Below are 24,665 nucleotides of genomic sequence, written 5' to 3'. Positions count from 1 at the left end.
TGATTTGTTCATTCTGTACGTTTTTATTGAGTGCCTACTCTGGGCCAGGCACTGTGCTAAGTACCAGATGTACAACAATGACCAGAAAAGACAAGGTCTTTGCCCTCATAGAATTTATCATTGAACTGAGTAGACATTACGAATAAATGCAAACATGTAATTAATTAAAACTTGTGAAAAGTGCTTTAAAGGGATGAACAGGGGACAGTGATAGAGGAAAATAGGGGTAATCTTCTTAGGGTGGCCAGACCAGGTCTTCAGAGAAGGCAGTGTTTCAGCTGAGATCTAATGACTGAGAAGTGAGAGCAGGGGTGGGGATGGTGCTAAAATGGGGGGAGGGGAGCAGGGGAAATGGCATCTACTGAGGTGGGTATGCTTACATGGTTGAGGATTCCCAAGGTGGCCAGTGAGCTAGAGCAGAACAAGCAGGAGAGGAGAGGGAGCCCCAAGATGAGATCAGACAGGAAAGCAGGGCTCAAGTCATAGGGGGTTTAGGGGTCACAGCAAGGAGTATGGATTTTATTGAGATTCAACAGGAGGCTGATTTGTGTCTTTAAAATGAGCTTTTGACAGCTGAGGTGAGAACAGATTATGAGATTATAACTGGGGAGACCAGACTGTGGTCCAGGCGAGGGTGATGGTAACTGGGACTTGAGTGGAGACAGAGGTAGAGGCAGATGAGTTTATTATGTCAGGGAAGTGGAGACTTGATGTGGGGCTGACAGATTGGCAGGAGTCACGGGAGACTCCCAGGTTTCTGGTTTAAGTAACAGCATGTATGTGAATGACACTTACTGAGAAGGGGAAGACCGGAGGTGGAACCCTTAATTCTATAATCCGATCAAGGCAGTGATTATTCTGGCTCTAATGAGAAAATGATTCAACCTACTGTCATTTTAGTCTTTCCACTGCTACATGGTTTGCCAGACAACAATAACAGCCTGGCAGCTAAACAGATTGACAGACCTCCAGAAGTCACTCCAAATAGAAGCTAATCATTTTGATGTATGGCAGCATTATCTTAAGAGACAGAATTAAATTCCCAAGGTTCTTCCCTGAAAGAACCAAGGAGCAGAATCTCTGAGGAATCAGACTCTTCATTGGAGCCCCTGAACTGAATCTGTGTTAGGAGAGGCTGACAGCCTCCCATTTCTCTTTTTTTGGGAAGAAATGAAGAGTGGCATCAGCTGAGAAGCAGAGGGGTGGGAGGGGCTTTGCGGTCTCTCATTCAGGGTTATTCTGTGGTGGAGATAATGCTAGGGTCACCTTAAGAACCTCTATTCTCTTCTGTTGATCCTGGGAGGGTAGTTCACACGGTCCATTTTGAAACCAAGTGATGTGGTCTTAATTGAACTTTCCCAAGAAGTGGTTCTTGAAAATGGAAAAAGAAGTCGGCTCTGAACATTTAAGAGGCCTTTGACAGAAGGCCTGGAGGGTTATTCCAGCCTCTGGCCTTTGAGCCTAGAAAGAGCCCTGCCCTAGACCCACCCTTTAGGGGACCTCACTTTGGCCCTCCTCAGCTCCACACCTCTCTGTGGGGTGAGTAGTTCACAGAGCCAAAGGGATGTACCACCCAGAGCTGTGTTCTTCCTTCTAGACCACGTTTCAGGTATGGGAATCCTGAATTCCCCACCCAAACAGCTCTGGGAGACCGGGCCAGGAAGCCCTAAGGCAGAGCTGGTTCTCCCCATACAGCCCATTTTCCAGCACAAAACTCTTCAGGAGCCTGATCCGGCCTGCTAGGTTTTTAAGAAGTTATATTTGCCAAAGACAAGGATAGAACATATTTTAACAGTTTATTGATGTGATTTAAATATCTATCCACATGGTTTATGGGCCTCCGCTTGTCCCCAGCCCTGCCAGTGTTGGGGCCTGCGTCATCCCCTCTGAAATGCCTCACCACGGTGAGGGCTGCTTACCTGTGCTGTGACAGGTGGTTTTTAGGGCAAACCTAAGGCCTCAGCCTTTCTAAAGGAAGGTTTGTGAATGGAGTTTATATAAAAGAACTCACCCCAGTAGAGGGTCTCATGGTCTGGGGTAGCAACCCACACTCACAGAAGGGTCCTCATCTCCTGCATGTACCCCAGAACCGAGAAGGGCAGCGGCCCACCCAGCTTCTCGCTGGTGGAGGCCGTGGGGAGCAGGAGGAGCCTGGGCTGAGTGGAGCCGTGAGGCCTTCGGTATTTGCTCCTCGTGAATGGAACAGCCAGGCGTTTTCCTGGGCTCTGATGGGAGGGGAGAGGGCCCGGTCCGCCACCCGGTGTTGCCATCACCTAAACGTACTGCGAGACCTAGGTAAACGACACCCCTTTCTCTCTCTCCCTCTTTCTGTGCCCCTCTCCTTCCTCCCCACCCCTCCCTCCTTGCCTTTTTCTCCCTCTCCTCTCTCTCACCCTCTGCAGTAAACCGGTCCCCTTCCCGCTGCAGCGGGTTGAACCGCTCCGAGTCTCCGAGCCGTGAGCGCAGCGACTTTGGGGGAAGCAACACCCAGCTGTGCAGTAGCAGCAACAACCTCTACACACCCGACTACTCAGTCCACATCCTCAGCGACGTGCAGTTTGTGAAGGTAGCTCCGCAGGGAGGGCTGTCCCCTCACTCCCAGCCAGCAGCATCCTGTTGCCCCTGTTCCAAGAGAATGCTGCGTGGCACTTGCTCCCTGGCTTTCTAAAGGCCCTGGTTTCGGTTAGCTTTATTCTGTTCATTATTTGTCACCGTTATTGTTCCTTTGTTCGTTTGAACCATGATTGTTCGTTAAGATCTCCTGATCCCCATTTTTCATTGTGGAGAAACTGAGGCACGAAGCAATAGGGAATTAGCTTGCCCGAGACAAGCTGCCGGCAGAACTGTTTCCTTTGGATGCCCCGCCATTGGCACCAGGTTGATTTTGTTTATTCAAGATAAATTTGCAGGTGATTAATAAACCAAGGGTATAGAAGAAACCATGCTATGATTTTACATGTGGATAAGATTTTACGTATTACGTAATATTTAAAGTCTAAAACACAATTCAGCCTGTATGTTAGCTGAAAATATTTTGTTGTTGAAAATATTATTATACCCCCTTGCTGTCACTGAGCTATTTGAAGAGAGCTGCTTTGCAAGTGCAGTAGAGAGAGGCAGCAGTGCTTGTCGCCTTGTAATTAAGGAGGAGAGCTGTTTCTTCATACCCCTCATTGAGATTGGTAGTGGACAGAAACATTCTAAGATTCCCTCCTTTCTCTTGCTTTGATAGGTTTTATTTTGTTTGTTTTGTTTGCTAGCATTCCACAAACCATTACACACTTGGCCTGAGATCAGAAGGGAACCCATTTACCCGAGTCCAACTAAACACCCAACGCACTCACTTGGTAACAGTCATCCCAGTTGCAGGCTGGGTGAGAGGTGTATGGAAATCACAAAGGTGGGAGGAGGTCCTTTCCTTCTGTTCAGAACACTGACCCTGATTATTTGAGGGTGGTGTGTGCTGGCTGGCTTTCTATGTTCCAGAACTCTGCAAACACCCTGAACTAAAACTCAAGAGCGCTGAGAAAAGTAACCGTGGAGAAGAAGGGTCACTCCTGGGGGGTGGGCTGGGACAATGACTGTTGGTGGGGTGCTGTGTGCCATGCACTTTAAGTCCTTGAACGAATTTCCCACTGAGTCCTACAGCCACCTTAACAGGTAGGTACTGTGTCATCCCCACTTTATAGACGACGTGGGAGCTTGAGGAGTATAAGGTCACGTGGCTGGGACGTGGCAGAGCCAAACTTCAGATTGAGTCTCTGTCTCCAGAGTCCAAGCCTTCGAGTCCTTGGGCTTTGGGGAGAGTTTAGTGAAATCGGAGCTGACAGAGCCCGGGAGAAGTGCTTTAGGCACTAACCCAACAACACGCACGGTGTGTATGACTGTGGACACTTAACTAGTCTATTGTGACAGTGAGAATGAACCTCAGAAAACCGCAGCCCACGATTCTCCTCCCTCTTGCTTCCAGCCCTGAAGCCCTCTCATTGCAGACCTTCCTCAGAAGTGGAGGTAGGAAAAAATGGGAGAAGAGAAATTCTGCTATACTAACTCTTAGTGGTTTGTAGTACTGGGCACATGGTTTGTGGGAAAAGAAACTGAATGTCGCTATATGAGTCAGTGGTTCAACAGATATTTACTGACTACCTGCTCGTGCCTGGCACTGTATAGGCATCAGCGAGATACCATGGTGAACAAGACGGCAAGCTCCTACCTTTCTAGAGCTTCCATGCTCATAGGGGGAGAAAGATGATAAACAAGTAACTACATAAATAACCTAGGTAATTTAGGGGAGTGATGAAGGCTATGAAGGAAATAAACTGGATCATGGGATAAACAGTGATTGGGCAGAGTTGGCAAGGAGGCTGCTTTAGAAATGGTTATCAGAGCAGGCTGAGAGAGCAAGTCTCTTTTGTTGAGACCTGGAAGGGGATGTGGAGAGAATGTTCAAGATAGAAACAACAGAGGCAGGAAAGAGCTTGGTGGTCCGAGGAGGATCTTTGTTCTGGCGCATTATGCGCAAAGACGAGGCCAATGTGAGTTGGGAATGGAGCGCTGGCAGCAGTGTTGCCTGGAATCTTCAGGCCAGAGTATGGTGTCTGGATTCTGTTTTAAGTGCATTGGGAATTTTTGTTAAGTTTGTTTCTCAGGTCTTTCCATTTGTCTTAGTCTATTTGGGCTGCTATAACAATTACCATCAACTGGGTGGCTTAAACCACAAACATTTATTTCTCACAGTTCTGGAGGCTGGATCTCCAAGTTCAAGGTGCTGGCAGATCCAGGTGGTTTCTGGTCTAGTGAGAGCCCACTTCTTGGTTTGAAAATGGCTGTCTTCTCTTTGTATCCTCATATGGCGGGGAGGAGAGAGAGAGGAAGAAGGCTCTCTTCTTATAAGGACACTAATCCCATTCGTGAAGTCTCCCCCTCCTCATGACCTAATTACCCCCACCTCCTAATGCTATCACCTTGGGGGTTAGCATTTCAGCATATGAATTTTGGAGGGGACACAAACATTCAGTCCATAACACCATTTATATCTTAAGTTGAGAAAATCCATATGAGGCTTTGGGGAGAAAAGTGAATGAGATTTTGAGGAGTGGTGTTTAATGAGCAACTGTGATGAGCCCAGGGTTTTTTGAAACACCTCTGGAAGTGCATAGATTGGAGAGCACTTTCAGGAGATGGATCTGGCAACTCCTCAAAGAGGAATGTGTTAGGATGAATACCTAACACTAAGATTGTAAGGATTTTCCTAAAACTTACAGTTGATCTCATATATCCACCCCTAAAACATAAGGAAAGAGAACATTCTATAAATAACAAGGAGCATAAAAGGCAAGTCTCTTTCCTGACATGAGCCAGTGAGGTGTTGAGAACTCCCAATCTGAGGTCAATTCTCAGGTGCACGTGTCGTCCTTTTTCTCAGGCCAGAGGACCTTGCTGTGACTAGGGCAGCCGAGCATCACAGCACATGGTCCGTTTTTCTACCTAGATATTTTGAAATTGAGAAAACTACATGTCAAAAGTAGAGGTTGAGGGGAGGACAGAAACAGTTAAAGCATAATTCAGAAACCTCTTTCAACTTTCAACTGGCTCTAGTCTCTTAAAAACTTCAGTTGCAATGGGTTGTTCTACAGAAGGGGACGTTGTGAGTTCAAGCTCTTGTTTAACACAAGGGTTTGATTTTCTCTTTTGTTTTTTAATGTAAGTTATCAATAAGATGATACAGTCAACTGACGCTGAGATTTTTTTTCCTCCTGACTGAATGGACTTTTAGGGCCATGTTCAGGCTGCTCTTTTACTCACCTCCTCAAACCCATCTTTTTTTAACATGAAGAGAGTTTTTGAGGAAGCTCAAGGGGTGATTTCACTGGCCAAAGCCCCTGTGACTGTCTGCAAGGGCTTTTCCTGTCCAACAGACTAAGTTCTAGAACTGTTCATTAAGTCCAGGTGTAATTTGAGTTCAAGATAAAATTAGAAAGAAAGGTGTATCCAGCGAGTATCTGGGAAAGGTATTAAAGCCATGATTAATAGTAGTTAATAAGTTATGAAGGTACCAAAGAATCCTTATGAATTTTTAAAATGTATTCTGTAAGTATCATTTTTAAATTAAGAATATTTGGCAGATGTCGTATAGACTGAATTGTGTAACCGTGGCCAAGATGCCCCATCACCACCTGGTGGCAGAATCTCTAAATTGCAGAATCGTGTTTTGAGGGATGAATAAACCACCTGAAAGTTGAAAATGTAAACAGAACATCATAAAATGATTGGAAACATCACAGTGGCTGAAAGGTTAACTTCTGGACACATTGACTGCTAAGTCAAAATGTCCCAAAGGCTACCCTTAACTCCTATTAGTTTCAAGATAAACAGGTCTCCATTTCCTATGTAATTTAGAGGATGCTTGAGTTCTTAACTGGCCAGAGTATAAGGCAACTTTAACTCAAGCTATTGTTAAGAGATGGTTGTAGCTACAGTAATGAAAAAAGAGTGAGAACATATTGTCTTTTGAACAGTGGTTAGATTCCCTCAATGCCAATCAGTAAGTATTTGTTGAGCATTAAGGCTGGTTCTAGGCACCATGACCAATACTCAAGAAATACAGTTGGGGAGAAGAAACGTAAGTCAAATGACAGTAAGCAATGCAGGGTAGTATCTAATTGATTACAAAATCATATGGACTTTATTTTAAGCACTAATTTGGCTGGAGAATGTACTGGACCTTTAAGAATTAGGAAAGAATACGAGGAGAGTGAAGGCCATGCCAAGAGCGAGGAGCAGGGAACACTGATAAATAGGGGTATGGAAGGCAAGTGAACATGGTGCATTCAAGGAATGTGAAAGAGGAGCTGAGCTGGACCAGTTGTTCTGACTGGCAAGCAGTGGGACACTATGGCCATGCAAGGCTGTTATTATCAAAACTGGGCAGAGCCGTTTAGTTGATCTACTGGACCGTCACTGACTGATACAGTAGCCAGTTGCCGCATGTGACTGTTGAGCGCATGAAATGTGGCTCATCCAAATTGATGTTTGGTAAAATATAAAAATAATGGTTTGGCCAAAAAGTTCATTCGTTTAGTGAAAACGTTGTTCAATAAACTTCTTCGTGATAATGAAAAATGTGTCTTTTAGTCGCACTTAAAACCAAACTTTTTGGCCAACCCAATACATATTGAATTCCAAAGACTTGGTACAAAGATGAATGTAAGATTCCTTATTAATTATTTTATATTGGTGACATGTTGAAGTGAAGTTATTTTGGATACATTGGGTCAAATGAAATATATGTATTATTAAAATTAATTTCACATGTTTGTTTTTACCTTTTAAAAATGTGACAACTAGAGAATTTTAATTTACCTATGTGACTCACATTATTTTTCTCTTGGACAGTACTGTAGTACATAGAAAAGGCTTCATAGGTGAACAAGGGGAGGGAACTGACAAAAAGTGATGCTTGAATCTAGAAGTGCAGCTGGGGAGATTCCCTGAATACATTTCCAGAGAGGTGCCTTCTCAAATTTCTTTTAAGGTGACACGTTGACATGGTATTTGTGATATTTTTTTTAGCTTAAAAAGAGGAAGCAGTGTGAAAGCAAGGCTGTGAGATGCCTAGAGCAGGTAACCAATGGGCAGTGCCTTTATCTTGAATAGGCAGTGTGTTTCACACCATATTTTCTAGGCGAAGGGTCTTCTTTAACTAAACTGGAAGCCAAATCTAAACTAACTAGTTAAAAGAACCCAAACAATAATATCAAGTGCTTTGTTGGGCTTATGAAGTGTCATTTAGGAAATTTTCCTGTTCAAGCCAGGAGAACCTGCAAGACTCCAAAGAAAGCTTCACCTTTAGCAACCCGTGGGCACGTTAGAAAATTGAGTTTTGATGATAACCTTGGCTCAGACCATATGCCAGCTTCTCTTCAGTCATCTGATGCCTATGGACCCCCCAAAAACACAGCAGTTTTGGGGGGACCTCCCCTAAAGTGTTGTGAAAGGCAGCCTCCATGGGCATGTGAAAGGCAGCCTAATGCAGCCAGGTGTGTTTGCAGTGTACAGAGCTGAGCTCAGATGATTTCCCCTGGAGAGCAAGAGCAAAGGCCCTTTAAAGTGAAATGCCCAGATTGCAAGGGGCGCCATTATCAGACCCTGGAGTTTCCCCTCTGAGAACTTGGAGTTCCACATTCCCACTTCATCTTCCATCTTCCTGGCCCCAAAGAATGAATAGCACTTTCCCAGGCAGAACACACATCACATGGCTGGGACTCTGAAGTCTTGCTAACTGTCAGACCTTGGGCAAGTCCCCCATCTTTCTGGACCTCATTTTCTTATTTGTAAAATGGGCATCACGAGACCTCTCATGCCTACCCCATGCAGTCATGTGACCAAAGGAGATAACACATTCCTAAGTGCTCTGTGAGCCATAATGCACTGTATCCTCATATCCCAACATCTGTCTGCAAAAGCAAGCTCTCCTGGGTAACATTAGCACTAGAGCTTTCACCAGTGTCTGAAAATCTAATCATCAGTTCCGTCTCTTTCGGATATTTGTAGAACTTTCAGTAATATATAGGGTTTCCAAAAATAAAGAAATAACCCAACGATGTTTTAAATAAAAAATTGAAAAGAAATTGCAAACCAATTTCATGAAAACGCTATCAGGAATGAGTTTGTTACTGCAAGTAAATAAATTTATTTGTGAGCTTCCTGGTCATAAAAGGAAAAAGGAGAAACCTAGTGGATATTTGAGTTCTCATCCAATATAAGAAAGTATATAATTCATCTAGAGAAAGGAGCTTATTCCTGGCACTAATTTCATGAAGGATTTATCAGATGGATTCCTATATGACTATGGAAAGCATCAGAAAAAAATAATAGTAATAAATTGGCTTCATCGATGGTTTTGCCAGAGTTTATGTTCTTCATTTGGAGGTTTCTTATTTCAGCCCTTGACACAAGCTGGGGGTCTTGCTCTTGCCGAGTCCCCACTGACTGCCCGTTAGGAAGAGGGTCCTTGGCAACAGTATAAGCCTGTGTTTTAAACCTCTCAGTGGGCAACCACCCTGCTAACTGAAGATGCCCTCCATCCTCTCCTGGGTCTCAGGAGAAGGCTTGGCTCCACCAGGTGCAAGAGTCCAGAGCCAATAAAAATGAACAGAGGGAACTCCGGTGGCAAACAAGCAAAAGGGTCCCCTAATTGTCCCTTAACTGCTGGGCTGCTACAACTTGGGTAAGGCCCCCAGATCATGGATCCCGGGCCACCAAGGCCGGGGGTTCCCAAGCACCTTAGTGGGGCTGCTTCTGAGCTCAGGGAGGCAGACTACATCCAGGGAGGGCTCTGCCCAGCTCCTCCAGAGCTCCCGCCCCTTCCTTCCAGATCACGCGGCAGCAGTACCAGAATGCGCTCACCGCCTGCCACATGGACAGCACACCCCAGTCCCCCGACATGGAGGCCTTCACTGATGGGGACTGCACCAAGGCCCCCATGACCCGGGGCACACCCCAGACCCCCAAGGATGACCCTGCCGTCACCCTCCTGAGCAACAGGAACAGCCTGCCGTGTAAGTCAGTTGGGAGGATGCTGGGCCGGGCTACCGTGGGGTAGGGACGGCTCTGCCTTCCTCCTCAGCCCTGCCCGGAGCTGCCATCTTGTCCTCATGGGGCCCCAGGTCTTCTACAAAGCAGGGAGGTGACGCACGCACTGTCCTCCCCAGGCAGCCGTTCAGATGGGCTGAGAAGCCCTGGTGAGGTCATGTACCTGAGGATGGAGGAGATGGCCTTCACCCAGGAGGAGATGACAGACTTCGAGGAGCAGAGCACACAGCAACTCTCACTGTCTCCTGCAGCTGTTCCCATGAGAGCAGGTCAGGGAGGGAAACTGGGCCCTGCAGGAACAAGTGGGGGTGGGTGTCAAGGCCACCAGGTGCTGGGATGGCCCAGGGTGAGCCATGTGAGGGAAGTCTGGGACCCCTGTCCCCATGTAAAACTTCCCACCTCCTTATCCCACCAGGGATAGGGAAACTAAGGCTTACTGTGCACCTACCATGCGTCAGACCCATCTTAATCCATTCTCCTAGGAAAACAGTGTGTAGGACACTGTTAGCTAGGTTTCCACCTGGATTCAGATCCTGGCTTCTCCACTTAGGAGCTCTGCAAGTTTAGGCAAGTTACTTTAACCTAAGACTAGGTTTCCTTATCTTAATAGATATATTTCCTTATATTAGTAGATATAAATCACAGTGGCTAGCTCATGAAGTAGCTTTGAGCATAAATGAGATAACGTTTACAGGAGGGCACATCATAGTACTTGGTACCATGCTCCCTAAATGTTAGGTATCAATAGTTATTATTAGGCCTAATTTACAGATTAGGAAACTGAGGTCAGCCATCACGCTTACTGACAAGGCTCGTCCCTTCCTTTGGGCCCCAGAATCTAGCTAGTAAGCTGGTTTTGAACTTTCACTTGCTGAGGAACATCAACCAAAACACCCTACCTGGATCCCTGGGTGTGTAGGTAGAAAGGCTTGTGTTCTTTCTTCTTTCCTTTCTCTCAGCATCAGATAGTGAAAGTTGTCATATCAACCTGGACACAGAGACCAGCCGCTGCAGCAGCAGCTTTGAGGAAACCATGGGCCAGAAGTTGCTGAGAACCTTGAGTGAGTAGCTCTTCACCCAGATGAAAACGGCCCACCAGCTGGTTAGTACAAAAAACATGTTAGGATCTTATTCCTGGAGGAGGAACCATTGACTTCTGTTGGGAACCCTAATGAGGTACAATTGTGGAAACCCATAATAGGGCTCAGGCGGTACTGCACCTTTGATACTTTGGGGAACTGTCCCACTTAGTTGGTGGTCGTCTAGGACAGGAGTCTGCAAACCATGGCCACAGATCAAATGCTGACCTCCCTCCCCTGCCCATTCCTGTAAAAAATAAAGACTTACTGGATCATAGAACCCCCTTGTTATTGATGGCCACAATGGCAGAGTTGAGTAGTTGCAACAGGGACCAAATGGCCTGCAAAACCTAAAATATTTACAATCTGGTCCTTTAAGGAAAGAATTGGTGTTTGGGACACTCAATAAAAAGGAAAGCAATATCCTCCATGGAAGGAAGTCCATGGCAGAGAGAACAAGGTGAAAAATACTCCTTCCTAAAAACAATGGAGCTGGGAACAGAGTGCCCTTCCATCCTTGAGGGCAGTTATATAATTACCCCCACGTACCCCAGTGCAGAAGGGAGGTTGCCTCTGATCTAGAGAATGTAGGTCCCTGGGGGGTGGGCGGGGGGGGTTGCTCCCAACTACACCCACCACCCCTGGCTCAGGGACATCAAAGTCTGTGAGACCAGTCCTCTCTCAGAGGGTGTCTGGCAGTCATTTGAGCTGGGGATGGGGAGGCGTGATCCTGAGGCATTATGTGGGCTTCGCTCAGTCTCCTCCAGGAAATCTCCATTCCATTGGCACTAGCCTGGGTGTGCGGCTTTTTGGAGATGTCATCTCAGGTGGAAGGTGCATCCTAATCCTTCAAGATGTAAATATGCTGATGTCAGCACCAGGAGACAATGCAGGTTACTTCTGACAAACTATCAAGGGCTTTGTCTCCATTCCTGCTTCTATTTTGAAGAAAGCTTAGACCACTGAGAGAGTATCAGTGTCCTCCCAGTCTTGAAGATTGATCCTTACAAGCTGTGTTTTTCAGGTGGTCGAAAAAGGAAGAGGTCACCAGATGGAGAGAGAACCTCTGAGGAGAACTCCAACTTAACCCCTCTCATCACATGACAGGGCAGTCAGCGTTCGCTGGGTGCGTGAGATTCCAGAGCTTTGGGGAGAACCCGTCCTCCCATCATCTGCTTCTCCCCAAGGCCTCCCACAGGTGACAGAGCGTTCCGCTTTCCTTACCACCTCTTCACCCCTAGCTGTCAGTTTGGCAGATTTTCCCTCGTTCCTCCAGTTTGACTCAGAGCCTTGCGGTAGCCATAACGGAAGGAGGTGCCTCAGTGGAACATGCTAGAAATGGTCTTATCCACAGCACAGTCTGGGACTGGAGAAGAAATGACCCCAGGCTGACAGTGCCACTCGAGGATCCCTGATGCCCTTTTTTGTTCTTTGGTGTCCCCTGGCACCATATTTCATACTTAGCTTAGGTCAAAAGGTGCCACTGGCAGACGGGCACAAAGGAGGCTGGAGCAGCAGATAGGAAGATTAGTTCAGGAGATGCACCAAGAATTCCTCCAGAACTTTAGAGCAGCGGGACAGTCACGTTGGCATGTGAAGTTACAGGACAGAAAACTGTCAGTGACCAGTTTCCTGTTAGATAAGGGTTCCAGCAGCCTGGGAGGTGTGTCTCAGCTGGAATGGAAAGAATGTGAGATGGAACCTCAAGTCACTGTATTTCCCAGGGACACATCTGTTTTGGCTCCTGATCAGTACTCATCAATCCAACAATAAATCTGCTCTGGAAGAGGAGGAGCAGGGAGCAGAGAACCCCATTTGGGAGCCAGAGATGGAACTTCAGGTTTTAAGTTCAAAAAATATATATATGTGGAAAGTTTTTAGCCATGACAAACCAAAGAGTGCCCAGGTCGGCCAAGAAGGATGCAAGCTCTCATGGAACTTCAGTGTATATTACACTGGAACACTGAAGAATCACTCTTCTTTTTTCATCCATTCCCCCCACCCCCACCCATTACTCCACTCCAGCAAGTCAGCTGAGTGTACTTTATTCTAAGAACGTACTGATCTTAGATCTCTGGTTTTTCACCTGATGTTGGGGCAGGTGCAATTCCAAGCATCACCACCAGATGGCAGGATGACTGCACAGACCTACTTGAAGAATAAACTCGTTCTGATCCGGAACCACAGAGCCAGCCTTAGGGAAAATGTGGAAGTAAGTGAAGGTTGTCTTTGGGACACCTGCCCCCCTTTCTGATGTATATCCCACCCCTAGATCAGGGATCCAGTGATCCAGTGCTACCTGCTGATCTCCAAACCATTCCCTAACTTTTCTCTGGGGTATACCATTCAGGCTTCCCTTCCCTTCCTCCAAAACCATTACCCTCACCTCCCCCCACCCATTCAATCAATAATCACATGGGGAGCGGGGAGGCTGATAATTCCTCTGGGTCATTTGCATCTCAAAAGAAAATACTTACCCAGAGGAACCTTTAACTCAGGGGGTCCTTAACTTGGGGTCCATTGCTCCTGGGGGTCCATTGTTGGACTTCAGAGGGTCTATGAAACCCCTGACTCTGTCAGAATTTAGTGTTTGCGTTCTTATGTGTGTTTTCCAGAGGGCTAAAGCTTTCATACGATTTTCAAAGGTCTCAGACCCACAAAGTGTTAAAACCCACTATTTTAACTAGTGGAACTTTCAGCCCAGAGTTTCTGCAGTGCAGAGTGAAGTGAATACTTGGTAGTTTGAGACAGATTTTTAGTTGTAAATGGTCTTCTCAAGTGTCCATCAAATCGATAAGGAAAGCTGGCACCCACCACGTGGAAGTCGTCAGAAACCCTTGACACACCCTGTGGTACTGTACAGCCTACAGCCCACGTAACTTGGTCCCCCTGCCCCACCAAACCAGAGCAGGTGTTGCCAACAGGAGGGGCACAGCATGTGGAAGTAGACTTTCCAGCTGGAGATGCCTTTTTCAGCAATGTATTATTGACTTCACACCCCTTGCCTGGCTCTGCCTGAGGCTCAGCAGTGCATGACTTCTTGTAGATAACTCACAGCTACCACCCACCCCCAACACCTACTCTTGCCTCGTAGAAATAGGCAAAGTGTCAGCCCTTGGTGCTGGGTGCTCCGACCCAAACCAGTAAACGGTGAGTTTCAAACAAGGACTGCCATCATGCAGTCGTCTTGCCCAGCTGGCCACTGGCCCGAGGGGGCCTGCCTGGCTAGTCTTCCTTTCATTACCCCTTACTCCACTGCTGTTGCATTAATCCATCCCTTTGCAAAATCCCTAAGGAGCCTGTCACCACTCCCCTCCCTATTCCCCACCCCAACCCAAGATTTTCTTCAGATTTAAAAAAAAAAAAAAGAGGATTTTAAAATAAAGCATTTGTGAAGGCTCAATAAACTGTAAATAATTTTTAAGTAAAATAAAAATGCTTTTCCTGGAATGTGGCTGTTTCCCTTGCCCCGGCATCTCAGTGTTCTGACATGGTTTCATTTGAGGTGCAGGGTGGGTGGTGCACACATATAATTATCTTACCTGAGGCCCACCTGCCTAAAGAGGCACCCCTCTTGAGACCAGGTGTGAGGTTGCAGGTGAGGTTGCAGGTAAGTTTACAGAAAAGCCCTCGCGCTCTGCTTTGGGATATCAGATGGGTAAGATGTTGCAGGAACGAATGCCAGAAATGGAAAGTAAAAGCCAAATGAGAAGCCAGAGTGTGACTTCTGGACAAGGAGGAAGCACAAGGATGATAATGAGAAGGGCTGACATTTGCCAGAGCCCCGTGATATGCAAGACAGTGGGCTGGGCGCCTTCTAAGTTCAAGGTCTTGGGGGCCAAACCCAGTCTAGCACTTGAGACAATGTGCTGGTCACACTGGCTCACTTCTGTAGGCCCTTTGGAGAGGAGCAAAAGTGGCCTAATTTCAGCACTTTCCAACCAAAGGCTGGGAAAAGGAATGAGGGAGCGGGCAGGGCTTATTGATTAGTTTTAAACCAAGGCAGGAGCGAGGGGACAGCCAGACCGGTGGGCACAGGTGTTGGGGTTTTTAAGGTCTTTGCAGAGGGTTGGAATCTGACACCTACTACCAAAGTCTCCAACCACCACACAGGACAATTAGCAAGTGACCTGCACCAGTACGACCCGTGATTCTTCCCAGGAGCCTCCATAGGCTGTTAAGTTCATTAACAGTAAATAAATGATACAGCTATTTTGCTGAGGGTTTTATGTGCCAGGTCTTGTGCTAAGCAGGTGTGCACTGTGAACCTCAGAGGTAGGACTGGTCCACGCTTGCGAGGAAGCACTCACACCCCTAGGCTCCACAACTTCCGGGCCATGGAAGCTTGAGCAATTCACCTAACTGTTCCCAGCCTATTTCATAGACTGTAAAACAGGGACAGGCTGTGAAACTTCCTTCCCAGGGTGGTTTTGAGAAAGAAATGAGCGTGCCTGCGTGTGAGAGGTGCCAAGAAGCCCTGCAGTAAAGAAACCTGTGTAACTCACTAAGCCTGGCTTTTCCCAGAATTGCTCAGAGCCCCCGCTCGTGGGGAAAAAGAACACGCTGTTGGGAATATATGTAAGAAGAGAATGAAGAAAGGCAGATTCCCATTGAGACTGGGGCTTTTATTTATTTATTTATTTTTGGCTTTGTCGGGTCTTAGTTGTGGCACATGGGCTTCTCTCTAGTTGTGGCAGGCGGGCTTAGTTGCCCCATGGCATGTGGGATCTTAGTTCACCAACCAGGGATCAAACCCACATCCCCTGCATTAGAAGGCGGATTCTTAACCACTGGACCACCAGGGAACTCCTGAGATTGGGGCTTTTTTAAATACTAAAAACATTTGAGAACTTTGGTAGGTATACTTTGACTTAAAGAAGTGTTTTCAACCGGTTTTTCATCACCAATCCCCCCAAAAGACAAAAATTAAGTTCAAATTCTCCCCAACAAGAGAAATTAAATACCCAGAAATAAGATTTTGTCAAGTAAGATTGTGCTTTGCAGGACTACAAAACCACTTTAATATCTCGGACTTTCTTTGTCCCCATGAACCAATTTTTGCCCCCTCTCTAAGGGGTACTATCACCCTTGTTGAGAATTCATGCTTTAAAGCTGTTTCGGAAGAATGATAGAAGGCTGACAAAATGTAGAATCATTCAACTCCAGTTTCACTTGTCTTCCCTTATGAAGGGCAAGCATCTTTAAATAGGAAGAACAAATACTGACAGAAAGAAAAATAGAATGAAAGTAATGAAGAGATGAGTGCAAGGTCATCTGTTCCCATCCGCCAGACCCAATCATGCACCTACACATGTTCTCTGAAAGACTGCTGGGGAGCCAGCCGGGTGGTGAAGGATCTGGAAACCATAATCTGTGCTCAAACACTGCAGAATCTTGGAAGGAGGAGTTTCACATGGAGAAGCAAAAACAAGGGATAACAACCGCTATTCTCAAATATTTGAAAGGTCATCAATTATAAGTGCCAGTAGACTTAGTATCTGTGGTTTAAAGGAAGAGAAGAGGGGGACTGGGTGAGTAGGACAGATAGAGATCAAATTCTGGATCAAGGTTAAATATCTTTGTAATGAAAGTGCTCCATCAGTAGAATGGGATGTTTCACCAAGCATTGAAAGAACCCAGCCCACAGAGGGCAGACAACAGAAGCAACAAGAACTACAATTCTGCAGCCAGTGGAAGGAAAACCACATTCACAGAAAGACAGACAAAATGAAAAGGCAGAGGACTTTGTACCAGATGGAGGAACAATATAAAACCCCAGAAAAACAATTAAATGAAGTGGAGATAGGCAACCTCCCAGGAAAAGAATTCAGAATAATGATAGTGAAGATGATCCAGGACCTCGGAAAAAGAATGGAGGCAAAGATCGAGAAGATGCAAGAAATGTTTAACAAAGACTTAGAAGAATTAAAGAACAAACACCTAGAAGAATTAAAGAAAAAACAAACAGAGATGAACAATACAATAACTGAAATGAAAAATACACTGGAAGGAATCAATAGCAGAATAACTGAAGCAGAAGAATGGGTAAGTGACCTGGAAGACAGAATGGTGGAATTCACTGCTGCAGAACAGAAAAAAGAAAAAAGAATGAAAAGAAATGAAGACAGCTTAAGAGACCTTTGGGACAACATTAAACACAACAACATTTGCATTATAGGGGTCCCAGAAGGAGAAGAGACAGAGAAAGGACCCAAGAAAATATTTGAAGAGATTATAGTCGAAAACTTCTCTAACATGGGAAAGGAAATAGCCACCCAAGTCCAGGAAGCACAGAGAGTCCCAGGCAGGATAAACCCAAGTAGAAACACGCCGAGACACATAGTAATCAAACTGACAAAAATTAAAGACAAAGAAAAAGTATTGAAAGCAACACGGGAAAAATGACAAATAACATACAAGGGAACTCCCATAAGGTTAACAGCTGATTTCTCAGCAGAAACTCTACAAGCCAGAAGGGAGTGGCATGATATATTTAAAGTGATGAAAGGGAAGAACCTACAACCAAGATTACTCTACCCAGCAAGGATCTCATTCAGATTCAATGGAGAAATCAAAAGCTTTACAGACAAGCAAAAGCTAAGAGAATTCAGCACCTCCAAACCAGCTCTACAACAAATGCTAAAGGAACTTCTCTAACTGGGAAAAACAAGAGAAGAAAGGACCTACAAAAACAAACCCAAAACAATTAAGAAAATGGTAATAGGAACATACATATCGATAATTACCTTAAATGTGAATGGATTAAATGCTCCAACCAAAAGACTCAGGCTTCTGAATGGATACAAAAACAAGACCCATATATATGCTGTCTACAAGAGACCCACTTCAGACCTAGCGACACATACAGACTGAAAGTGAGGGGATGGAAAAAGATATTCCATGCAAATGGAAATCAAAAAAAGCTGGAGTAACAATACTCATATCAGATAAAATAGACTTTAAAATAAAGAATGTTACAAGAGACAAGGAAGGACACTACATAATGATCAAGAGATCGATCCAAGAAGAAGATATAACAATTATAAATATATATGCACCCAACACAGGAGCACCTCAATACATAAGGCAACTGCTAACAGCTATAAAAGAGGAAATCGACAGTAACACAATAATAGTGGGGGACTTTAACACCTCACTTACACCAATGGACAGATCATCCAGACAGAAAATTAATAAGAAAACACAAGCTTTAAATGACACAATAGACCAGATAGATTGAAGTGATATTTATAGGACATTCCATCCAAAAACAGCAGATTAACACTTTCTTCTCAAGTGCACACGGAACATTCTCCAGGATAGATCACATCTTGGGTCACAAATCAAGCCTCGGTAAATTTAAGAAAATTGAAATCATATCAAGCATCTTTTCTGACCACAATGCTATGAGATTAGAAATCAATTACAGGGGGAAAAAAAAAGTAAAAAACACAAACACATGGAGGCTAAACAATATGTTACTAAATAACCAAGAGATCACTGAAGAAATCAAAGAGGAAATCAAAAAATACCTAGAGACAAATTACAACAAAAACACAATGAACCAAAACCTATGGGATGCAGCAAAAGCAGTTCTAAGAGGGAAGTTTATAGCAATACAAGCCTACCTCAAGAAACAAGAAAAATCTCAAACAATCTAACCTTACACCTAAAGGAACTAGAGAAAGAAGAACAAACAAAACCAAAAGTTAACAGAAGGAAAGAAATCATAAAGATCAGAGCAGAAATAAATGAAATAAAAACAAAGAAAACAATAGCAAAGATCAATAAAACTAAAAGCTGGTTCTCTGAGAAGATAAACAAAATTGATAAACCCTTAGCCAGACTCATCAAGAAAAAGAGGGAGAGGACTCAAATCAATAAAATTAGAAATGAAAAAGAAGTTACAACAGACACTGCAGAAATAGAAAGCATCATAAGAGACTACAACAAGCAACTCTATGCCAATAAAATCGACAACCTGGAAAAAATGGACAAATTCTTAGAAAGGTATAACCTCCCAAGACTGAACCAGGAAGAAATAGAAAATATGAACAGACCAATCACAAGTAATGAAATTGAAACTGTGATTAAAAGTCTTCCAACAAACAAAAGTACAGGACCAGATGGCTTCACAGGTGAATTCTATCAAACATTTAGAGAAGAGCTAACACCCATCCTTCTCAAACTCTTCTGAAAAATTGCAGAGGAGGAACACTCCCATACTAATTCTACGAGGCCACCATCACCCTGATACCAAAACCAGACAAAGATACTACAAAAAAAACAAATTACAGACCAATATCACTGATGAATATAGATGCAAAAATCCTCAACTAAATACTAGCAAACAGAATCCAACAACACATTAAAAGGATCACACACCATGATCAAGTGGGATTTATTCCAGGTATGCAAGGATTCTTCAATATACGCAAATCAATCAATGTGATACACCATATTAACAAATTGAAGAAGAAAAACCATATGATCTTCTCAATACATGCAGAAAAAGCTTTTGACAAAATTCAACACCCATTTATGATAAAAACTCTCCAGAAAGTGGGCAGAGAGGGAACCTACCTCAACATAATAAAGGCCATATACGACAAACCCACAGTAAACATCATTCTCAATGGTGAAAAACTGAAAGCATTTCCTCTAAGATCAGGAACAAGACAAGGATGTCCACTCTCACCACTATTAGTCAACGTAGTTTTGGAAGTCCTAGCCATGGCAATCAGAGAAGAAAAAGAAATAAAAGGAATACAAATTGGAAAAGAAGAAGTAAAACTGTCACTGTTTGCAGATGACATGATACTATACATAGAGAAACCTAAAGATGCCACCAGAAAACTACTAGAGCTAATCAATGAATTTGGTAAAGTTGCAGGATACAAAATTAATGCACAGAAATCTCTTACATTCCTATACACTAACAACAAAATATCAGAAAGAGAAATTAAGGAAACAATCCCATTCACCATTGCAACAAAAAGAATAAAATACCTAGGAATAAACCTACCTAAGGAGACAAAAGACCTGTATGCAGAAAACTATTAAGACACTGATGAAAGAAATCAAAGATGACACAAACAGATGGAGAGATATATCATGTTCTTGGATTGGAAGAGTCCATTGTGAAGATGACTATACTATCCAAAGCAATCTAGAGATTCAATGCAATCCCTATCAAATTACCAATGGCATTTTTTACAGAACTAGTACAAAAAATCTTAAAATTTGTATGGAGACACAAAAGACCCCAAATAGCCAAAGCAGTCTTGAGGGAAAAAAACGGAGCTGGAGGAATCAGACTCCCTGACTTCAGAATATACTACAAAGCTACAGTAATCAAGACAATAAGGTACTGGCACATAAACAGAAATATAGATCAATGGAACAGGATAGAAAGCCCAGAAATAAACCCACACACCTATGGTCAACTCATCTATGACAAAGGCAAGGATATACAATGGAAAAAAGACAGTCTCTTCAATAAGTGGTGCTGGGAAAACTGGACAGCTACATGTAAAAGAATGAAATTAGAACACTCCCTAACACCATACACAAAAATAAACTCAAAACGGATTAAAGATCTAAATGTAAGATCGGACACTATAAAACTCTTAGAGGAAAACATAGGAAGAACACTCTTTGACATAAATCACAGCAAGATATTTTTTGATCCACCTTCTAGAGTAATGGAAATAAAAACAAAAATAAACAAGTGGAACCTAATGAAACTTAAAAGCTTTTGCAAAGCAAAGGAAACTACAAACAAGACGAAAAGACAACCCTCAGAATGGGAGAAAATATTTGCAAACAAATCAACGGACAAAGGATTCATCTCCAAAATATATAAACAGCTCATGCAGCTCAATATTAAAAAAACAACCCAATCAAAAAATAGGCAGAAGACCTAAATAGACATTTCTCCAAAGAAGACATACAGATGGCCAAGAAGCACATGAAACGATGCTCAACACCACTAATTATTAGAGAAATGCAAATCAAAACTACGAGGTATCACCTCACACCAGTTAGAATGGGCATCATCAGAAAATGTACAAACAACAAATGCTGGAGAGGGTGTAGAGAAAAGGGAACCCTCTTGCACTGTTGGTGGGAATGTAAATTGATACGGCCACTATGGAGAACAGTATGGAGGTTCCTCAAAAAACTAAAAATAGAATTACCGTATGACCCAGCAATCCCACTACTGGGCATATAACCAGAGAAAACCATAATTCAAAAAGATACATGCACCCCAGTGTTCATTGCAGCACTTTTTACAATAGCCAGGTCATGGAAGCAAGCTAAATGCCCATCGACAGATGAATGGATAAAGAAGATGTGGTACATATATGCAATGGAATATTACTCAGCCATAAAAAGTAGCGAAATTGGGTCATTTGTGGAGACATGGATGGATCTAGAGACTGTCATACAGAGTGAAGTAAGTCAGAAAGAGAAAAACAAATATCGTATATTAACGCATGTATGTAGAACCTAGAAAAATGGTACAGATGAACTGGTTTGCAGGGCAGAAATAGAGACACAGATGTAGAGAACAAACGTATGGACACCAAGGGGGAAAGTGGTGGGGGGGTGGGGATGGTGGTGGGATGAATTGGGAGATTGGGATTGACATATATACACTAATATGTATAAAACAGATAACTAATAAGAACCCGCTGTATAAAAAATAAAATTCAAAAAAATAAATAAATGAACATATAATTTAATGTCAGCATGTAAAAGGTGCCGTGGGAAAAAAAAAAAAGAAAGACCCCAATCCCCCAACCCACCCCAGTTAAAAGTGATGAGTCAGGGACAACATAGAAGAGATTCTTGCACTGGGAGACAGGCTGGAGTTAATGATTTCTAAGACCCCGATCGTCCTTCAAGACTGTAGGATTTTATTTCTTCGGTCTTGAGGCTGGGTAAATACAGGGCTTGCAGGCCTGTGGTGTGCAGCCCAACACTGAGTGTTCCTGATTTGCTGACTTAACAAGATTTACAGGATAGTGCCATGTACCTACACTCCAGGGGTTCCAGTTTCTAAGCCTCAGAGTGGTCCCCAGGCTGAGGGGTTGGGTGCCCCCACCCCCAGCCCAGAAGCCTCCCACTTTAAGATGGCCCCATGACTCGTACTCATTTAGCTACTTTGAGCCTCAGCCTCATGTAAGGACTGGGTGTGAAGTCCCTCTGGGTTATTTGTGGTAGTTGTGAGGATTAACTAAGATAATGCCTATGAGTTCTCAGTAAACATTAGATTCCCAGATTCCAATTACTTCCCACTGCCCTCTGTTCCTTCCAGAATCCTCCATTGTGACATGAGATCTGTCCAAACAAGGCTTCCAGCCACTGTTGGTCGGATATGAGGAATGGAGAGCTCTTACCTTGCCACTAAGGAAACTTTATTTCTAGTATAACTGGATTCTTGGGGAAAGGTTTGTGGTTCTACCCTTGAAAGGCAAAGGAGCTGTTGTGCCATTTGCCAACTCAGGAACCATGAGGAGATATATGGTGTACCATTCCTGGCAGATCCTGAAGAAGGAGTTGGTGAGGAGTGTCTTCCCTCTTCCTGAGAGGGAAGAGTGGAAGACTGAACAGTCAGGTATTTTGAGGAAGGGAGAGGCAGGTGTAGGAGGCAGCCTCGGATGAACGTGGCCACCCTGTACCTTTTGGAGTCACCAAGAGTTCCAGATTAGGCTTCAGAAAGACTGAATTCTGACAGAGAAGGCTATGTAGGCTACTCTGCCCTTGACGCTGAGCGAATCACAGGCTACACTCTGAGCCCCTGAGAACTGCTCCGTACTCACCCTTCCTGCTTTAGGAGATTCAGAGAGAATAAGGCACAGCAACAGGGTAGAGTAATAGCTTAAACTTATGGACTCTGGACCCAGACTTCTTGGGTTCAAATCCTAGCACCTATTAGTCATGTGACTAATATTAATAGTAGGCAAGTTACTTGATTTACTATGCCTGTTTTCTCCTCTGCAAAGGGTGATGATAACATTAGTACCTACCACACTGATTTATCGTTGAGGATTAAGTGAACCGATACATACAAGGGCTTACAATAGTGCCTGACAATGGCAAATTGTATTCAGTAAATGTTAATTTTATTAATAAAGCCTCTCCTCATATTTCCTTTAGATACATAATTTTTAAAGAAAATATCACAGTTACAGGTTAAGCACCTCACCGTCTCACTCCCTTTCTCCTCACTGGTAACCACTTTGCTGAGATTGATGTGTACCTTTCCTACCTATATTTAAAATTTTTATTACATATGTATGTATTCAAAAGCAACTACAATATGCAGTACATTTTAAGAAACGGTATCATAAATGGCATCTCATTTCACCTTTCATCCACTCAGAATTATGTGTGAGCTTTACCCTCATTGACACACACAGCTCTGGTGCCATGTCCAGTCCTGTGACTGTACTGGATGTGGGGTGTTGATGTATCTCCTACTGATGCACACTCGTGTTTTCATCTCTTCACTGTTACACTGTGCTCTGTTCACTCCCATGGCTCTCTCCAGGTGCACATGTGAGTTTCTCTAACGTGCATACATAAAGTGCATACGATTCATTGATTGTTAAGTACACACATCCTCAGCTTTTCAAAATGTTGCCAAATTGCTCTCCAACATATTTGTACCATATTTCCCATTTCCCCAATCTAAGTGTAAAATAGTATCCTGTTACTTTCATTACATTTCCATTTTTTCTAGCAATGTTCAGAACATTTTCATTGTTTATAGTTGATTTGAGTTTTCCCTCTGAATTACCTGTTCATATCCTTTGTTCATTTTTCTACTGGGTTATCTGTATTTTTCTTTTAATTTGTAGGATTTTAAAAATTAAAATAAAAAATCCCAGATAGTAATCCTGTATAACAGTATTTCTTTATAATTCTGAATAGTAATCCTTTGTCAATTATATGCATGGCAAATATATTCTTCCAGTCTGGAAAAAAAAAAAAAAGAAGACTGTAGGATTTTATAATAACTCAAAGGCATCCTAAAAAGGGGCAGATCCTGTTAACATAACAAGAATTATTTTTCAGTATTTTAAGACACCAATTAGTAGCCCTCTTGTTTTAAGTAAGACTCAAATTCTACTAAATCAAAATTTGGAGAGTCCCTTGGACTCCCTGGAAAATGTGATCTATGTTTAAGTGGCTCTAATCGTTTCAACAGACTAAGAGGTACTCCAACTACAGTGGGAGGGACTGGGTTCTAGAATCACCCTGAGTGATGTCAACCCTTCTATGAATCCATGAAGTTCAGTTTCTTAAGTAACATATGAAGATGGCTGGCCTCTGAAGGACAAAACTGACAAAGGGCTGTGTTATGGTGAGTTCACTAAAGGGAGGCAGATTGCAGGAATACATTTTAGTTTTTTCTTTGGCAGCTGGTAAATCCCACTCTAGCATTCACTTTTTTTTTTAACATCTTTATTGGAGTATAATTGCTTTACAATGGTGTGTTAGTTTCTGCTGTATAACAAAGTGAATCAGCTATATGTATACATATATCCCCATATCCCCTCCCTCTTGCGTCTCCCTCCCACTCTCCCTATCCCACCCCTCTAGGTGGTCGCAAAGCACCGAGCTGATCTCCCTGTGCTATGTGGCTGCATCCCACTAGCTATCTATTTTACATTTGGTAGTGTATATATGTCCATGCCACTCTCTCACTTCGTCCCAGCTTACCCTTCCCCCTCCCCATGTCCTCAAGTCCATTCTCTATGTCCCAGCATTCACTTTAAATCGTGGGTTACAACCCATTAGCGGATGACAAAATCAAGTCCATGGGCCTCAATCAGCACTTTCACTTTATTACTTTAGTGAAATAGAATAGAATAGAATAGAAAGAATAGAATAGAATAGAATAGAATAGAAAATATCAGAATGCATTACACATAGCAAGGGTAAATATTGTTTTGTGAAACTTTCATGTCAGTTAAATGT

The 24,665-nt window shown here is 43.5% G+C and overlaps 1 protein-coding gene and 1 long non-coding RNA gene across 2 annotated transcripts in view; one reads left to right on the top strand and one right to left on the bottom strand.

Annotated features, from left to right (window-relative positions):
* The window catches only part of CNNM1 (cyclin and CBS domain divalent metal cation transport mediator 1), a 50,836-nt gene extending 38,703 nt beyond the window's left edge, over positions 1 to 12,133 (top strand). Inside the window, exons 7-11 of the mRNA XM_059900018.1 lie at positions 2,403 to 2,566; positions 9,377 to 9,560; positions 9,714 to 9,863; positions 10,554 to 10,655; positions 11,698 to 12,133. Of these exons, the coding sequence (XP_059756001.1) occupies positions 2,403 to 2,566; positions 9,377 to 9,560; positions 9,714 to 9,863; positions 10,554 to 10,655; positions 11,698 to 11,777 (680 nt within the window). The 3' untranslated portion in view covers positions 11,778 to 12,133. The remainder of the gene's footprint in view (positions 1 to 2,402; positions 2,567 to 9,376; positions 9,561 to 9,713; positions 9,864 to 10,553; positions 10,656 to 11,697) is intronic.
* Positions 5,402 to 12,677, bottom strand: LOC132350673 (uncharacterized). The gene is made up of 3 exons (XR_009497985.1): positions 10,494 to 12,677; positions 9,758 to 9,884; positions 5,402 to 5,487 (listed from the first exon to the last, which is right to left on the bottom strand). It is a non-coding gene; the product is annotated as an uncharacterized LOC132350673 (long non-coding RNA).
* Between the last annotated feature and the right edge of the window lie 11,988 nt (positions 12,678 to 24,665).

This window comes from Balaenoptera ricei, chromosome 16, assembly GCF_028023285.1.
Source record: "Balaenoptera ricei isolate mBalRic1 chromosome 16, mBalRic1.hap2, whole genome shotgun sequence".
Lineage (NCBI taxonomy): Eukaryota > Metazoa > Chordata > Mammalia > Artiodactyla > Balaenopteridae > Balaenoptera > Balaenoptera ricei.
This window is presented reverse-complemented; position numbering and strand designations above follow the sequence as displayed.